This window comes from Leptodactylus fuscus, chromosome 10 (assembly GCF_031893055.1).
Source record: "Leptodactylus fuscus isolate aLepFus1 chromosome 10, aLepFus1.hap2, whole genome shotgun sequence".
NCBI lineage: Eukaryota > Metazoa > Chordata > Amphibia > Anura > Leptodactylidae > Leptodactylus > Leptodactylus fuscus.
Window position 1 is genome coordinate 56,342,018 of NC_134274.1, and position 17,434 is coordinate 56,359,451.

The window sequence follows — 17,434 nt, forward strand, 5'->3', positions numbered from 1 at the left end:
CATTCTCCTCATTTGAAGTCCATGCTATCAGACTTTTCCGGCCACTCTCCTTACGTGTAGCTGTGATCTACCGCCCACCTGGCTCACCCTACCAATTTTTGGACCACTTTGCTTCTTGGCTTCCCCACTTTTTATCCAGTGACATTCCTACCCTCATCATGGGTGACTTTAACATCCCTATTGCCCCCCCTCACTCCTCGGCTGCCTCACAGTTTCTCTCATTAACCACTTCTCTTGGTCTCTCACAATGTTCTTCTTCCGCCACACATATAGACGGTAACACGATTGATCTAGTCTTCCATCGACTCCTCACAGTCTCTAAATTTTCTAACTCTTCTCTGCCGCTTTCTGACCACAATCTTCTATCTCTCACCATCAGTGCTCTCTCCCCTTCACAAGACGCCCCTATCCATCACACATATAGGAACTTGCGTGCTATTGACACCCAGCACCTCTCAGATACTCTACAGTCCTCCCTGTCCCCCATCTCTTCAATCTCCTGTCCCAATCTGGCCACCAGTCACTATAATGATACCCTCAAAAATGCATTGGATGAGGTTGCTCCCCCCTCCACTCGTAAAGTCCCACATAGGAGGCATCAGCCCTGGCACACGCCACAGACACGATTTCTTCAGCGCTGCTCTAGGTGTGCCGAACGTCTATGGAGAAAATCACGCTCACCTGCAGATTTCCTCCACTTCAAGTTTATGCTTAAAACATATAGCTCTGCCCTTTACCTTGCCAAACAAGACTATTTCACCGCCCTCATCTCTTCTCTCTCAAGCAACCCTAAAAGGCTTTTTGAAACCTTTCACTCCTTACTCACACCCAAGGTGCAGACGCCATTCACAGACCTTAGTGCTGATGACCTGGCCATGTATTTCCATGATAAAATTGATAAGATCCATCAGGAAATTACTGCCCAAGCCCCAGGTGGCATTGACTCCCACACCTACGATAGTACTGATCCCCTCACCAGCCGCACTTATGACTGTCCATTCTCATCTTTTGAACCTGTCACAGAAGAGGAAGTTTCCCAGCTACTTTCTTCATCTCGCCCCACAACCTGCAGTAGTGACCCCTTCCCCTCACACCTTCTCCAATCTCTGTCCCCTGCTGTCACTACTTACCTTACTAAAATATTTAACCTCTCTCTCTCTTCTGGAATCTTCCCATCCTCCTTCAAGCATGCTGTTATAATCCCGCTACTGAAAAAACCCTCCCTGGACCCATCCTGTGCTGCTAACTATCGACCCGTCTCTAACCTCCCCTTCATCTCTAAACTTTTGGAACGCCTGGTTTATTCTCGGTTAATCCGTTATCTCTCTGCTAACTCTCTGCTTGACCCCTTACAATCTGGTTTCCGCGCTCTGCACTCTACTGAAACAGCTCTCACAAAAGTCTCTAATGATCTACTAAAGGCTAAATCCAATGGTGACTTCTCTCTTCTTATTCTTCTGGACCTCTCTGCAGCTTTTGACACTGTTGACCATCAACTTCTCCTCACTATGCTCCGCTCAGTTGGCCTCAATGACACTGCGCTCTCCTGGTTCTCCTCTTATCTCTCAGGCCGCACTTTCAGTGTATCATTTGCGGGCTCTGTTTCCTCCCCTCTTTCCCTTGCTGTTGGGGTTCCTCAGGGCTCGGTCCTCGGCCCCCTGCTCTTTTCTCTCTACACAGCCCCCATTGGACAAACCATCGCCAGATTTGGCTTCAGGTACCATCTTTATGCTGATGACACCCAATTATACACATCTTCCCGTGACATCACCCCTGCACTCATTCAGAACACCAGTGACTGTCTCTCTGCTGTCTCTAATATCATGTCCTCGCTCTATCTGAAACTAAATCTCTCTAAGACTGAACTACTACTGTTTCCACCATCTAACAGATCTGTCCCTGATATATCCATTGCAGTCTCAGGCCTTACTATAACTCCTAGGCAGCATGCCCGCTGCCTTGGGGTCATATTTGACGCAGACCTTTCCTTCACCCCTCATATTGAATCACTCGCACGTTCATGTCACCTCCACCTCAAAAACATCTCCAGAATACGCCCTTTCCTTACCAGAGATACACTAAAGACACTTATTGTCTCTCTGATTCATTCTCGCCTTGACTACTGTAATTCCTTACTAATCGGTCTTCCCCTCACTAAACTCTCTCCTCTACAATCTATTCTGAATGCAGCGGCCAGGCTCATCTATCAGGCTAGACGCTACAGCGATGCCTCCGGTCTGTGCCAGTCGCTACATTGGCTGCCTATTCATTATAGAATAAAATATAAAGTTATTACTCTCATCCACAAGGCTCTCCATAATGCCGCACCTCCCTACATTTCTTCCCTCATCTCTGTCTACCGCCCAACCCGTGCTCTCCGCTCACTCAATGACCTAACACTTACATCCTCTATTATCAGAACCTCCCATGCTCGTATACAAGACTTCTCCCGAGCTGCACCACTTCTCTGGAATGCTCTACCCCGGACAATCAGATTAACTCCCAACTTCTACAGTTTCAAACGCAAACTAAAGACGCATCTTTTCAGACAAGCCTATCACAATTCCTAATGCACAAAATTGTCTGAACACTGTATAAGCAATGCCGCCCCTGCTACCTCTTGTGTCACCCTCTCTACCTCATAGATTGTAAGCTCTTTTGAGCAGGGCCCTCAGTCCCATTGTGTGAAATGACGTTCTTTGTTATGTATGTCTGTATCTGAACCCTATAAATTGTACAGCGCTGCGGAATATGTTGGCGCTATATAAATAAAATGTATTATTATTATTATTAGTTTTCACCACCTCTAAGTTCAGCTCTTTTTCATCATTTAATAGCTGCTGTTCCACGGATTCTTACACAGTAAGAATTTTTTTTTTCTAGCTCCCACCATTCCTGAACATTCAATGTAGTATTGCTGTCCAATAGTCTAATAATGCTATTTAGGCTCTGTTCTGTCAGGAGGTCGGGGTCAGGCAGGAGCTGGCAAGAGGTATGAGTTCTGAATTACGTCGTTGCTTACTGTTACCTGACACTGCCCTCCTAACAGTACAAAGCGTAATTAGCATATCAGGCATCAAAATTTACAGCAACGATTGCTCAGGAATGGTGGGGGCTAGAGAAAAATTCCAACTGCGATGGAATCCATGGGGCAGTACCTATTAACAGATACTAAGAACTTGACTTGCTGGGGGTGGTGAAAGGCCCTCTTTAAGAAGGGTGATCATTGCTTCTAAAATGTTCGTTATAGGAAATAATTGTGTTCTATGAAATAGCAATTCTCTATGAATTTACAAAACTATGCTGTTCCTCAATTATTCCTCTTAGAAACTTGTGAGAACTGGTTGTTACTATTCCCCTGGTTCCAGGGTTGTGTACCTACAGAGTCAGCAATAACTGGATAGTGTCATAGTTTTAAAAGGGCAGCCTCTGTCATACCTATGTGGTTTATGATGAGTTGTCTTCAAATGCCACAATCCTATATAGTGAAGCATGCTACGGGATCAGCCCTACACACAAAGAAGGGAAGCAGGAACCAGATAGATGTTCCCTCTGGCCTTCCTTTCCACCAAGATATGTGGGCGGACATATTGCTACCATCTTTCATCAGAATAGTTCATGTAATGTAAACCAATGTTAGGCCCGATTCACATCTGCTTTCAGGTTTCTGTTCAGGGAGTCCACTTGGGGACTCCAAACAAAAACCTATCCGCGTGAAAAAGGGGCCACACGGTGGCTCAGTGGTTAGCACTGCAGCCTTGCAGCGCTGGAGTCCTGGTGTTCAAATCCCGCCAAGGGCAAAAAACCATCTGCAAGGAGTTTGTATGTTCTTCCCGTGTTTGCATGGATTTCTATCCCATATTCCAAAGACATACTGATAGGGAAAAATGTACATTGTGAGCTCTATGTGGGGCTCACAATCTACATTTAAAAAAAAAAAAAAAAAAAAGAAACCTATCCGCATAAAAAAGTGGTTACCTTAGGAAACCAGCAGACACCATAGACTATAATGGTATACGTGCGATTTCTGCTCAGTTTTCGCACAAAAAATAAAGAGAGAAAAATGCTGCTTGCAGGACTTTTGTCTCTGCATATTTGATGTGGATAGAGAAATGGAATGGCCCGAACGCAGATGGGAACCAGGCCTTAGAAGGAGCCTCCGTTAACCTGAAAGGAATATTGTATATTTGCATTTCTATTATTTTTCTTCTACACAATGTAGCATGCATAATTCCAGGAACAAAGAAACCAAAGTAATTTTTATATTCGCCAAATATTCATTTGCTCAGTAAACCTGCTTTTTCAATGACCAAGGCACTGTACTAACCTGTGACCAGGCCCCTGTTCTCCACTGTGCAGGACATGGTATGCGATTGCATGGCCTCCTTGGTTCTGGGCGTTCAGCAGTACAGTATTTTGTATGGACAGTGCGATTGGTGCCATTTTGCAGATGCTGAATACATTGGACTAGTCTAGTTTGAACACCCAGCTTGCCACATGTTTTGCTGCAAGGTCCCCACTCGTCTGCTACCCATCTACAAGGAAAGACAAATAAATGTTTGTTCTTGTAACTCAGTTAAAATTTTGGAGTATCATTGTGGGACCGTCTTTTACAGTATATGACCAGGTTAGAAAACAGCACCACCGGACATAACTAAATGTGCAATGCATCATTCTGCATTTAGACCCCGTCATTCTGTGATTAATTTGAGCAGCTTAGTAAGATGAAAACAAGATGTCAGTGAGTCTAATATCTTTTCTGTACAAACCTTTAGAAAGCCATGATGATAACCAGATGCAATGAGGTAACCTAAATAAAGCTGACCATTAAAACTGCATGTAAATGAGCATTTCCCACAAGTCACAGAATAAATAAATAAGAAAAGTGTTAGCCCCTCTAAGAATTTAACTATATGATCTAAAGTATAAATGAAATGAACTACAATATATGTATACTTTTTATAAAAATAATAACAAGGGTGCATGGTTTAATGCATATTGCACATTTTCTGTTAGTACAATAAACCTCATTTCAATCCTGAAATATTACTGTGCCCATCAGTTATTAGATATATCAAACTGAAATGGCTGTTGCAAACACCAAAATATTTAGAACTAAAATGATTAAGTTTAATAGGGGTGCCCAAACTTTTTTCATAGGACTGTATATATATATATATATATATATATATATATATATATATATATATATATATACACACACACACAGTGGCATAACTAGGAATGGCGGGGCCCCGTGGCGAACTTTTGACATGGGCCCCCCCCTGACCGACGCCAAAGACCCCAACGACCGACCCCGCCCACATTCCTGCTCACTCTATTATGCCCCATAGTAGCCCCTGCACACAGTATTATGCCCCATAGTGGCCCCTGCACACAGGGGCCACCCATGAACAATTATTATACTCTGGGGTCTTTTCAGACCCCAGAGTAATTGAAGACCCAAGGGGGGGGGACATACAAACATAAAAAACCACTGACTCTTACCTATCCCTGGCTCCACTGCAGTACTCGGTGGTGTCGGTCATCTTTCTTGATGTTCAGACGTCACATGACCCGGGACACAGGCCCCGGTCATGTGACATCAGGGCCCTCACAGTAGTGGGCCGAAGCCTGCCAAGAGCGTGGAAAGGTAAGTAAAGTTTTTTATGTTCGCTTACCTCTCCCGGGCCTCTGATCATTATACTCAGGTGTCTGAAAAGACCCCCGAGTATAATAATGGTGTTTGTGGGACCTGTGGTGTCACTTACTGATCCCAGTCCCTGCCAGGATCGGTAAGTAAATAGGGCCCATTACCAGTTGGAGTAACTCTAGCCAGTAAAGGCCTATTGAGAAAAAAAAATGCAGCGGTAGCAGCTGTCGCCAGGCCCGTAATGTCCCGGGCCCTGTAGCAGCTGCTACCCCGGTAGTTACGCCACACACACACATATATATATATATATATATATATATATATATATATATATATATATAATAATATTTTTACATATTTATTTATTTATTATGTAGATTGTGAGCCCCCTATAGGGTCCATGTCCACAACACCAGAAGAGGCAAGATATTCGCCTGCTTTGTAGAATTTAAGAAGGTGTTTGACTCAGTATGGCACCAACACCAGGCCTCACCCTGAGCGACCGTAAGGTGATGACCTCCTACTCCTCTCCCCAACCAAGATAGACCTCCAAGAAAGCCTGTCAGTGCTGGGAAAATTCAACACCACATGGGCTCTACCCATCAACCAGAAGAAGACCAAAGTCATGGTATTTCAGAAGAATGGCCACAACAAATCCCCCACCGCAAAATTCACATTGAACGGCTCCACACTGGAGAAAACCAACAACTACACCTACCTGGGGCTGGAGCTCAACCAACCAGGAAGCTTCAAAGCCGCAATAGAAACCCTGAAAGGAAAAGCCTGCAGAATCTTCTTCGCCATCAGAAGACAACTGTACCACCTCAAACCACCGGTGAGGGTCTGGCTTAAGATATTCCACGCAGTCATCGCTCCAATCCTTCTCTATGGCAGTGGGATTCCAGCCCAACAGAGACCTTCCACCTGGAGTTATGCAAGTACCTCCTCATATCCATCGCAGCACCTCCAACATGGGGTGCCGGGCAGAGCTAGGCAGGCTCCCCCTATGGCTCACCATGCAGAAGAGGGTGCTATCATTATGGACACGGACACACATACAGGGCAGCAGCTCTGGCTCTTACCACCACCAAGCCTGGCTGAGCCACAGAGCCCTGAGCAAACCCGACACCCCCCAACCTAGCATCAGCCATCTGCCAAGCAAATAAAAGGAGCCATTGAGAGAGACAAAGAGCGGTACATCGAGGAATGAAGAAGCGCAATAAATAGCTCCAAGAAACTCACCATGTACCAGTCATTGCAAAGGGACTACACCATGGCCACCTACCTGGAGAAAATACGCCACCCCAAACACAGACAGACCCTAAGCCAGTACAGACTGAGTGCCCACAGCCTGGAGGTGGAGACGGGGTGACACAGGCAGACGTACAAGCCACGGGAGAACAGACTGTGCCAGCACTGTGACCAGGAAGCCCTAGAAGACGAGGCCCATTTCCTGCTACACTGCACCAAATACTCAGCTGTGAGGGCCGTCTACTTCCAAAGACTCTCTACCCACATCCCAGAATTCACATCTGCGGATGAGAAGAGGAAACTCTACATCCTACTGGGAGAAGAGGAGACCACTGTGGAGATCGCTGCCCAATACGTGTCCAGCTGTCACCAACTGAGGGGAAGATGAGACCCCACGGACTGTTATACCCCAAATCACCCACCGCACCTTCCCCCATACCCACCACTCTCCCCCCCAACCCACTTTACTAGCTTTGGCAATGCCAAATATCTATTTGGACGTGCCAATAAAGCTTATTTGATTCTTGATTCTATAGGGCTCACAGTGTACATTTTCCCCCTATCAGTATATCTTTGGAGTATGTAAGGAAATCCACACAAACAGGGAAAGCATACAAACTCCTTGCAGATGCTTTGTCCTTAGCAGGATTCAGACCCAGGACTCCAGCGCTGCAAGTCTGCATTGCTAGCCACTGATCCACCATGTTGCCCCTTTTTTTTCTATGGAAATGTGACTCCTGAACAAATCACTGGCCATAGCTGTGACTCGGTAGGACCAGTAATTGGCTGAGCAGTGTCACTTCTGTGTTGAGTGGGACCAGTATGTACAGAGACAGTCAAGGAAGAACTGCAATAGTAACAGCGGGTGTGGTATTCCGTTTTGGGTTTTTTTTGTTCTTTTTTTGCTTCATTTTGGACAATCTCTTCAATCCATTAAAGAGATTCTACCATTAAAAAAACTTTTTTTTCTAGGTAACACGTCGGAATAGCCTTTAGAAAGGCTATTCGTCTCCTACCTTTGGAAGTGCTCTCCGCCGCACCATTCGTTCGAAATACTGGTTTGTACCGGTATGCTAATTAGTTCTCTCGCAGCGATGGGGGCGTCCCCCAGCGCAGGAGATGCGATGGGGGCTTTCCCATTGCTGCTCGAAAACCGACTCCAGCGCCGCCTCTGTCTTCTTCTGCATCCTCCCCTTCCTTCTTTGGCTGGATCACTGCGAGTGAAATAATTAGCATACTGGTACAAACCGGTATTTCGAACGAACGGCGCGGCGGAGAGCACTTCCAAAGGTAGGAGACGAATAGCCTTTCTAAAGGCTATTCCGAAGTGCTACCTAGAAAAAAAAGTTTTTTAATGGTAGAATCCCTTTAAACTTCATGGATGCAGCAGACATTAAAACAATAACTCCTTCTGAGAAGGCCTCACCATGTATCATATAGTCAGTCATTCCTATGATTGTTTTCACTGCAGGGTAATTGGTTTTTACTCAGAGCTACCCCTTGTGATATAAGATTTCAACAGGATCTGTGGTCAACAGCTAATCACAAGGGTGGCTGCATACTCAGAGGGGGTTGTCTACATGGGGCAAAGTGAGTCTGTCTGATGTTTTTTTTGTTTTGTTTTTTTTAACCATATACTGGCCCCATCATGTGCAGGATGAAGTAATTTCATTACTTCATCAAAAAGAGAAGTTTTAACTGTTTTTTAACTGTTATGTAAATTACCCTAAGTTGTCGCTGTGGGCGGTGAGCAGCTTCAGTCTCGTCACACCTCCTGGACATCACTGACATCTCCATCATTGTCCCCTCACTCCCTGATATCACAAAGGAGATGTCAATCATGTCCTGGAGATGTCATTGATAAGTGGACAGCGTGAGTAGACTGATGCTGCTGCCCGCATTTCCTGACTACTTAGCTTAATTTACATATAACTTTTTATGCTTTTGAACATAACCAAAGATTAGAAAGATTACAGATGAGCAGCAATGGAAAGGGATTTACTTCAAAATGCACATGATGGGATAAGTTTATGATTAGAGATGAGCGAACAGTGTTCTATCGAACTCATGTTCGATCGGATATTAGGCTGTTCGGCATGTTCGAATCGAATCGAACACCGCGTGGTAAAGTGCGCCATTACTCGATTCCCCTCCCACCTTCCCTGGCGCCTTTTTTGCTCCAATAACAGCGCAGGGTAGGTGGGACAGGAACTACGACACCGGTGACGTTGAAAAAAGTAGGCAAAACCCATTGGCTGCCGAAAACATGTGACCTCTAATTTAAAAGAACAGCGACGCCCAGCTTCGCGTCATTCTGAGTTTGCAATTCACCGGGGACGGAGGTTTCCGTCCAGTTAGCTAGGGCTTAGATTCTGGGTAGGCAGGGACAGGCTAGATAGGAAGGAGAAGACAACCACAACAGCTCTTGTAAGAGCTAAATTCCAGGGAGAAGCTTGTCAGTGTAACGTGGCACTGACGGGCTCAATCGCCGCAACCCAGCTTTCCCAGGATCCTGAATGGAATACACTGTCAGTGTATTCCCGTATACCCGATATATACCCCCGATACCCGTTCCAACGGTGTGCCCCCCCACCTTCACCCCAGAAATACCCTGCAAGTCCCCTAGCAATAGGATTGGGGCTATATACACCCACTATTTTTGCTACTGCCATATGGTGCCATTGTCTCACTGGGAATTCAAAGAATATATTGGGCTTACATATAACTTCAATTCCAGGGAGAAGCTTGTCAGTGTAACGTGGCACTGACGGGCTCAATCGCCGCAACCCAGCTTTCCCAGGATCCTGAATGGAATACACTGTCAGTGTATTCCCGTATACCCGATATATACCCCCGATACCCGTTCCAACGGTGTGCCCCCCCACCTTCACCCCAGAAATACCCTGCAAGTCCCCTAGCAATAGAATTGGGGCTATATACACCCACTATTTTTGCTACTGCCATATAGTGCCAGTTTCTGACTGGTAATTCAAAGAATATATTGGGGTTATAAATACCCTCATTTCTTGCTACTGGTATATAGTGCCATTGTCTGACTGGGAATTCAAAGAATATATTGGGGTTACGTGCACCCACAATTTTTACTACTGGTATACAGTGCCATTGTCTGACTGGGAATTCAAAGAATATATTGGGAATACAAATACCCTCATTTCTTGCTACTGCCATATAGTGCCAGTTTCTGACTGGTAATTCAAAGAATATATTGGGGTTACGTGCACCCACAATTTTTACTACTGGTATACAGTGCCATTGTCTGACTGGGAATTCAAAGAATATATTGGGGTTATAAATACCCTCATTTCTTGCTACTGCCATATAGTGCCAGTTTCTGACTGGTAATTCAAAGAATATATTGGGGTTACGTGCACCCACAATTTTTACTACTGGTATACAGTGCCATTGTCTGACTGGGAATTCAAAGAATATATTGGGAATACAAATACCCTCATTTCTTGCTACTGCCATATAGTGCCAGTTTCTGACTGGTAATTCAAAGAATATATTGGGGTTACGTGCACCCACAATTTTTACTACTGGTATACAGTGCCATTGTCTGACTGGGAATTCAAAGAATATATTGGGGTTATAAATACCCTCATTTCTTGCTACTGCCATATAGTGCCAGTTTCTGACTGGTAATTCAAAGAATATATTGGGGTTACGTGCACCCACAATTTTTACTACTGGTATACAGTGCCATTGTCTGACTGGGAATTCAAAGAATATATTGGGGTTATAAATACCCTCATTTCTTGCTACTGGTATATAGTGCCATTGTCTGACTGGGAATTCAAAGAATATATTGGGAATACAAATACCCTCATTTCTTGCTACTGCCATATAGTGCCAGTTTCTGACTGGTAATTCAAAGAATATATTGGGGTTACGTGCACCCACAATTTTTACTACTGTTATACAGTGCCAATTTCTAACTAGGAATTCAAAATGCGCAAGGCTCCCGGAAAGGAACGTGGACGAGGCCGTGGGCGAGGTCGGGGGAATGGTTCTGGGGAGCAAGGTAGCAGTGAAGCCACAGGGCGTCCCGTGCCTACTCCTGTGGGGCAGCAAGCATTGCGCCACTCCACAGTGCCAGGGTTGCTTGCCACATTAACTAAACTGCAGGGTACAAACCTTAGTAGGCCCGAGAACCAGGAACAGGTCTTGCAATGGCTGTCAGAGAACGCTTACAGCACATTGTCCAGCAGCCAGTCAGACTCTGCCTCCTCTCCTCCTATTACCCAACAGTCTTGTCTTCCTTCCTCCCAAAATTCCGAAGCTTTACAGAACAATAACCCAAACTGTCCCTGCTCCCCAGAGCTGTTCTCCGCTCCTTTCATTGTCCCTCAACCTGCCTCTCCACGTCACGATTCCACGAACCTAACAGAGGAGCATCTGTGTCCAGATGCTCAAACACTAGAGTCTCCTCCATCTCCGTTCGATTTGGTGGTGGATGACCAGCAACCCACCCTCATCGACGATGATGTGACGCAGTTGCCGTCAGGGCATCCAGTTGACCGGCGCATTGTGCGGGAGGAGATGAGACAGGAGTTGGAAGAGGAAGTGGTGGATGATGAGGACACTGACCCGACCTGGACAGGGGGGATGTCAAGCGGGGAAAGTAGTGTGGATGTTGAGGCAGGTGCAGCACCAAAAAGGGTAGCTAGAGGCAGAGGCAGAGGTCAGCAGCTTAGGCGAAGCCAGGCCACACCCGGAATCTCCCAAGATGTTCCAGTTCGTACCCAGCCCCGAAAAACTCCCACCTCGAGGGCACGTTTCTCGAAGGTGTGGAGTTTTTTCAAGGAATGCGCCGAGGACAGATATAGTGTTGTCTGCACAATTTGCCTCTCGAAATTGATTAGGGGCTCTGAGAAGAGCAACCTGTCCACCACTTCAATGCGCCGTCATTTGGAATCCAAGCACTGGAATCAGTGGCAGGCAGCAACGGCAGGACAAAGGCCGCCTGCCGTTCACGCCACTGCCACTGCCTCTGCCACTGCCTCTGCCACTGCTGACTGTGCTGGCGATGCACTCCAGAGGACGAGCCAGGACACCACTTCATCTGCCTCCGCCACTTTGTTGACTTCTCCCTCATCCTCCCCTGTTCCTGTCTTATCTCCTTCTCCTGCACCATCAAAGGCACCATCAGGCGCTTCTTTACAACAACCCACCATCTCTCAGACATTGGAGCGGCGGCAGAAATACACTGCTAACCACCCACACGCGCAAGCCTTGAACGCCAACATCGCTAAACTGCTGGCCCAGGAGATGTTGGCGTTCCGGCTTGTTGAAACTCCCGCCTTCCTGGACCTGATGGCAACTGCGGCACCTCGCTATGCCGTCCCTAGCCGTCACTACTTCTCCCGGTGTGCCGTCCCCGCCTTGCACCAGCACGTGTCACTCAACATCAGGCGGGCCCTTAGTTCCGCGCTTTGCACAAAGGTCCACTTGACCACCGACGCGTGGACAAGTGCATGCGGACAGGGACGCTACATTTCACTGACGGCACACTGGGTGAATGTAGTTGAGGCTGGGACTGCTTCCCAAACTGGCCCGGTGTACCTCGTCTCCCCGCCTAACATTCCTGGCAGGGACACGAGAAGAACACCCCCCTCCTCCTCCTCCTCTACCGCCTCCTCCTCCGCCACCGCCTCCTCCTCCGCCACCGCCTCCTCCTCCGCTGTTAGATTGACCCCAGCTACGAGTTGGAAACGTTGCAGCACTGGCGTTGGTAGACGTCAGCAGGCTGTGCTGAAGCTGATCAGCTTGGGGGACAGACAGCACACTGCCTCCGAGGTGAGGGATGCCCTCCTCGATGAGACGGCAATATGGTTTGAGCCGCTGCACCTGGGCCCAGGCATGGTCGTTTGTGATAACGGCCGGAACCTGGTAGCAGCTCTGGAGCTTGCCGGACTCCAACATGTTCCATGCCTGGCCCACGTCTTCAACCTAGTGGTGCAACGTTTCCTAAAGAGCTACCCCAATGTTCCAGAGCTACTGGTGAAAGTGCGGCGCATGTGCGCCCACTTTCGCAAGTCGACAGTAGCCGCTGCTAGCTTAAAATCTCTTCAGCAACGCCTGCATGTGCCACAACACCGGCTTTTGTGCGACGTCCCCACACGCTGGAACTCAACGTTTCAGATGTTGAATAGAGTGGTTGAGCAGCAGAGACCTTTGATGGAATACCAGCTACAAAACCCTAGGGTGCCACAAAGTCAGCTGCCTCAGTTTCACATCCATGAGTGGCCATGGATGAGAGACCTTTGTGACATCCTACGGGTCTTTGAGGAGTCCACAAGGAGGGTGAGCTCTGAGGATGCGATGGTGAGCCTTACAATCCCGCTCTTGTGTGTTCTGAGAGAATCCCTGATTGACATCAGGGATAACTCAGATCACACAGAGGAGTTAGGGATAGCATCCGATCCGTCACAGCTGGAGAGTAGGTCCACACATCTGTCCGCTTCACTGCGTTTAATGGAGGAGGAGGAGGAGGAGGAGGAAGAAGAGTTGTCCGATGATGTGATGGTGATACAGGAGGCTTCCGGGCAACTTCGAATCGTCCCATTGTTGCAGCGCGGATGGGTAGACATGGAGGATGAGGAGGAAATGGAGATTGAACTTTCCGGTGGGGCCAGAGGAGTCATGCCAACTAACACTGTGGCAGACATGGCTGAGTTCATGTTGGGGTGCTTTACAACCGACAAGCGTATTGTCAAAATCATGGAGGACAACCAGTACTGGATCTTTGCTATCCTTGACCCCCGGTATAAAAACAACATCTCGTCTTTTATTCCGGTAGAGGGGAGGGCCAATCGCATCAATGCTTGCCACAGGCAATTGGTGCAGAATATGATGGAGATGTTTCCAGCATGTGACGTTGGCGGCAGGGAGGGCAGTTACTCCAGTAGGCAACCAAGTTCTCACCGGTCCACACAAACGAGGGGCACACTGTCTAAGGTCTGGGACACCTTGATGGCACCCCCTCGCCAAAGTGCCGCCACGGAGGGTCCTAGTGTCACCAGGCGTGAGAAGTATAGGCGCATGTTGCGGGAATACCTTTCCGACCACAGCCCTGTCCTCTCCGACCCCTCTGCGCCCTACACGTATTGGGTGTCGAAGTTGGACCTGTGGCTTGAACTTGCCCTATATGCCTTGGAGGTGCTGTCCTGTCCTGCCGCCAGCGTCCTATCTGAGAGGGTGTTCAGTGCAGCCGGTGGCATCATCACTGACAAGCGCACCCGTCTGTCAGCTGAGAGTGCCGACCGGCTCACTTTGATAAAAATGAACCACTACTGGGTAGAGCCGTCATTTTTGTGCCCACCTGTGTAAAGCACCCCAACATGAAACTCCATGTCTGTACTCAACCTCTCCAATTCCTCCGCATCCTCATACTCATCCACCATAAGCGTTGCACAATTCTGCTAATACTAGGCTCCCTCCACCCTGATTTCCCCCAACTCTGCTGGTTAGAGGCTCCCTCCACCCTGATTTCCACCAACTCTGCTGGTTAGAGGCTCCCTCCACCATGAATTTGCCCAAACTGGGCTGGTTAGAGGCTCCCTCCACCATGAATTGGTCCAAACTGGGCTGGTTAGAGGCTCCCTCCACCATGAATTTCCCAAAACTTGGCTGTTTAGAGGCTCCCTCCACCATTAATTGGTCCAAACTGGGCTGGTTAGAGACTCCCTCCACCATGAATTTGCCCAAACTTGGCTGTTTAGAGGCTCCCTCCACCATTAATTGGTCCAAACTGGGCTGGTTAGAGGCTCCCTCCACCATGAATTTGCCCAAACTGGGCTGTTTAGAGGCTCCCTCCACCATTAATTGGTCCAAACTGGGTTTTTTAGAGGCTCCCTCCACCATGAATTGGTCCAAACTGGGCTGGTTAGAGGCTCCCTCCACCATGAATTTCCCAAAACTTGGCTGTTTAGAGGCTCCCTCCACCATTAATTGGTCCAAACTGGGCTGGTTAGAGGCTCCCTCCACCATGAATTTGCCCAAACTGGGCTGTTTAGAGGCTCCCTCCACCATGAATTTGCCCAAACTGGGCTGTTTAGAGGCTCCCTCCACCATGAATTGGTCCAAACTGGGGTTTTTAGGGGCTCCCTCCACCATGAATTTCCCAAAACTTGGCTGTTTAGAGGCTCCCTCCACCATTAATTGGTCCAAACTGGGCTGGTTAGAGGCTCCCTCCACCATGAATTTGCCCAAACTGGGCTGGTTAGAGGCTCCCTCCACCATGAATTGGTCCAAACTGGGTTTTTTAGAGGCTCCCTCCACCATGAATTGGTCCAAATTTGGCTGTTTAGAGGCTCCCTCCACCATTAATTGGTCCAAACTGGGCTGGTTAGAGGCTCCCTCCACCATGAATTTGCCCAAACTGGGCTGTTTAGAGGCTCCCTCCACCATGAATTGGTCCAAACTGGGTTTTTTAGAGGCTCCCTCCACCATGAATTGGTCCAAACTGGGCTGGTTAGAGGCTCCCTCCACCATGAATTTCCCAAAACTTGGCTGTTTAGAGGCTCCCTCCACCATGAATTGGTCCAAACTGGGCTGGTTAGAGGCTCCCTCCACCATGAATTTCCCAAAACTTGGCTGTTTAGAGGCTCCCTCCACCATTAATTGGTCCAAACTGGGCTGGTTAGAGGCTCCCTCCACCATGAATTTGCCCAAACTGGGCTGTTTAGAGGCTCCCTCCACCATGAATTGGTCCAAACTGGGGTTTTTAGGGGCTCCCTCCACCATGAATTTCCCAAAACTTGGCTGTTTAGAGGCTCCCTCCACCATTAATTGGTCCAAACTGGGCTGGTTAGAGGCTCCCTCCACCATGAATTTGCCCAAACTGGGCTGTTTAGAGGCTCCCTCCACCATGAATTTGCCCAAACTGGGCTGGTTAGAGGCTCCCTCCACCATGAATTGGTCCAAACTGGGTTTTTTAGAGGCTCCCTCCACCATGAATTGGTCCAAACTTGGCTGTTTAGAGGCTCCCTCCACCATTAATTGGTCCAAACTGGGCTGGTTAGAGGCTCCCTCCACCATGAATTTGCCCAAACTGGGCTGTTTAGAGGCTCCCTCCACCATGAATTGGTCCAAACTGGGTTTTTTAGAGGCTCCCTCCACCATGAATTGGTCCAAACTGGGCTGGTTAGAGGCTCCCTCCACCATGAATTTCCCAAAACTTGGCTGTTTAGAGGCTCCCTCCACCATTAATTGGTCCAAACTGGGCTGGTTAGAGGCTCCCTCCACCATGAATTTGCCCAAACTGGGCTGTTTAGAGGCTCCCTCCACCATGAATTTCCCAAAACTTGGCTGTTTAGAGGCTCCCTCCACCATTAATTGGTCCAAACTGGGCTGTTTAGAGGCTCCCTCCACCATGAATTGGTCCAAACTGGGCTGTTTAGAGGCTCCCTCCACCATGAATTGGTCCAAACTGGGCTGGTTAGAGGCTCCCTCCACCATGAATTTACCAAAACTTGGCTGTTTAGAGGCTCCCTCCACCATTAATTGGTCCAAACTGGGTTTTTTTAGAGGCTCCCTCCACCATGAATTTGCCCAAACTGGGCTGGTTAGAGGCTCCCTCCACCATGAATTGGTCCAAACTGGGCTGGTTAGAGGCTCCCTCCACCATGAATTTCCCAAAACTTGGCTGTTTAGAGGCTCCCTCCACCATTAATTGGTCCAAACTGGGCTGGTTAGAGGCTCCCTCCACCATGAATTTGCCCAAACTGGGCTGTTTAGAGGCTCCCTCCACCATGAATTGGTCCAAACTGGGGTTTTTAGAGGCTCCCTCCACCATGAATTTGCCCAAACTGGGCTGTTTAGAGGCTCCCTCCACCATTAATTGGTCCAAACTGGGCTGGTTAGAGGCTCCCTCCACCATGAATTTGCCCAAACTGGGCTGTTTAGAGGCTCCCTCCACCATGAATTGGTCCAAACTGGGTTTTTTAGAGGCTCCCTCCACCATGAATTGGTCCAAACTGGGGTTTTTAGAGGCTCCCTCCACCATGAATTTGCCCAAACTGGGCTGTTTAGAGGCTCCCTCCACCATGAATTGGTCCAAACTGGGGTTTTTAGGGGCTCCCTCCACCATGAATTTCCCAAAACTTGGCTGTTTAGAGGCTCCCTCCACCATTAATTGGTCCAAACTGGGCTGGTTAGAGGCTCCCTCCACCATGAATTTGCCCAAACTGGGCTGGTTAGAGGCTCCCTCCACCATGAATTGGTCCAAACTGGGTTTTTTAGAGGCTCCCTCCACCATGAATTGGTCCAAATTTGGCTGTTTAGAGGCTCCCTCCACCATTAATTGGTCCAAACTGGGCTGGTTAGAGGCTCCCTCCACCATGAATTTGCCCAAACTGGGCTGTTTAGAGGCTCCCTCCACCATGAATTGGTCCAAACTGGGTTTTTTAGAGGCTCCCTCCACCATGAATTGGTCCAAACTGGGCTGGTTAGAGGCTCCCTCCACCATGAATTTCCCAAAACTTGGCTGTTTAGAGGCTCCCTCCACCA

The 17,434-nt window shown here is 48.0% G+C and overlaps 1 protein-coding gene across 1 annotated transcript in view; it reads right to left on the reverse strand.

Moving 5' to 3' along the window:
* The window catches only part of ADAMTS14 (ADAM metallopeptidase with thrombospondin type 1 motif 14), a 120,780-nt gene that overhangs the window by 6,078 nt on the left and 97,268 nt on the right, over positions 1-17,434 (reverse strand). Inside the window, exon 19 of the mRNA XM_075258166.1 lies at positions 4,328-4,535. Coding sequence (XP_075114267.1) covers positions 4,328-4,535 — 208 coding nt within the window. The remainder of the gene's footprint in view (positions 1-4,327; positions 4,536-17,434) is intronic.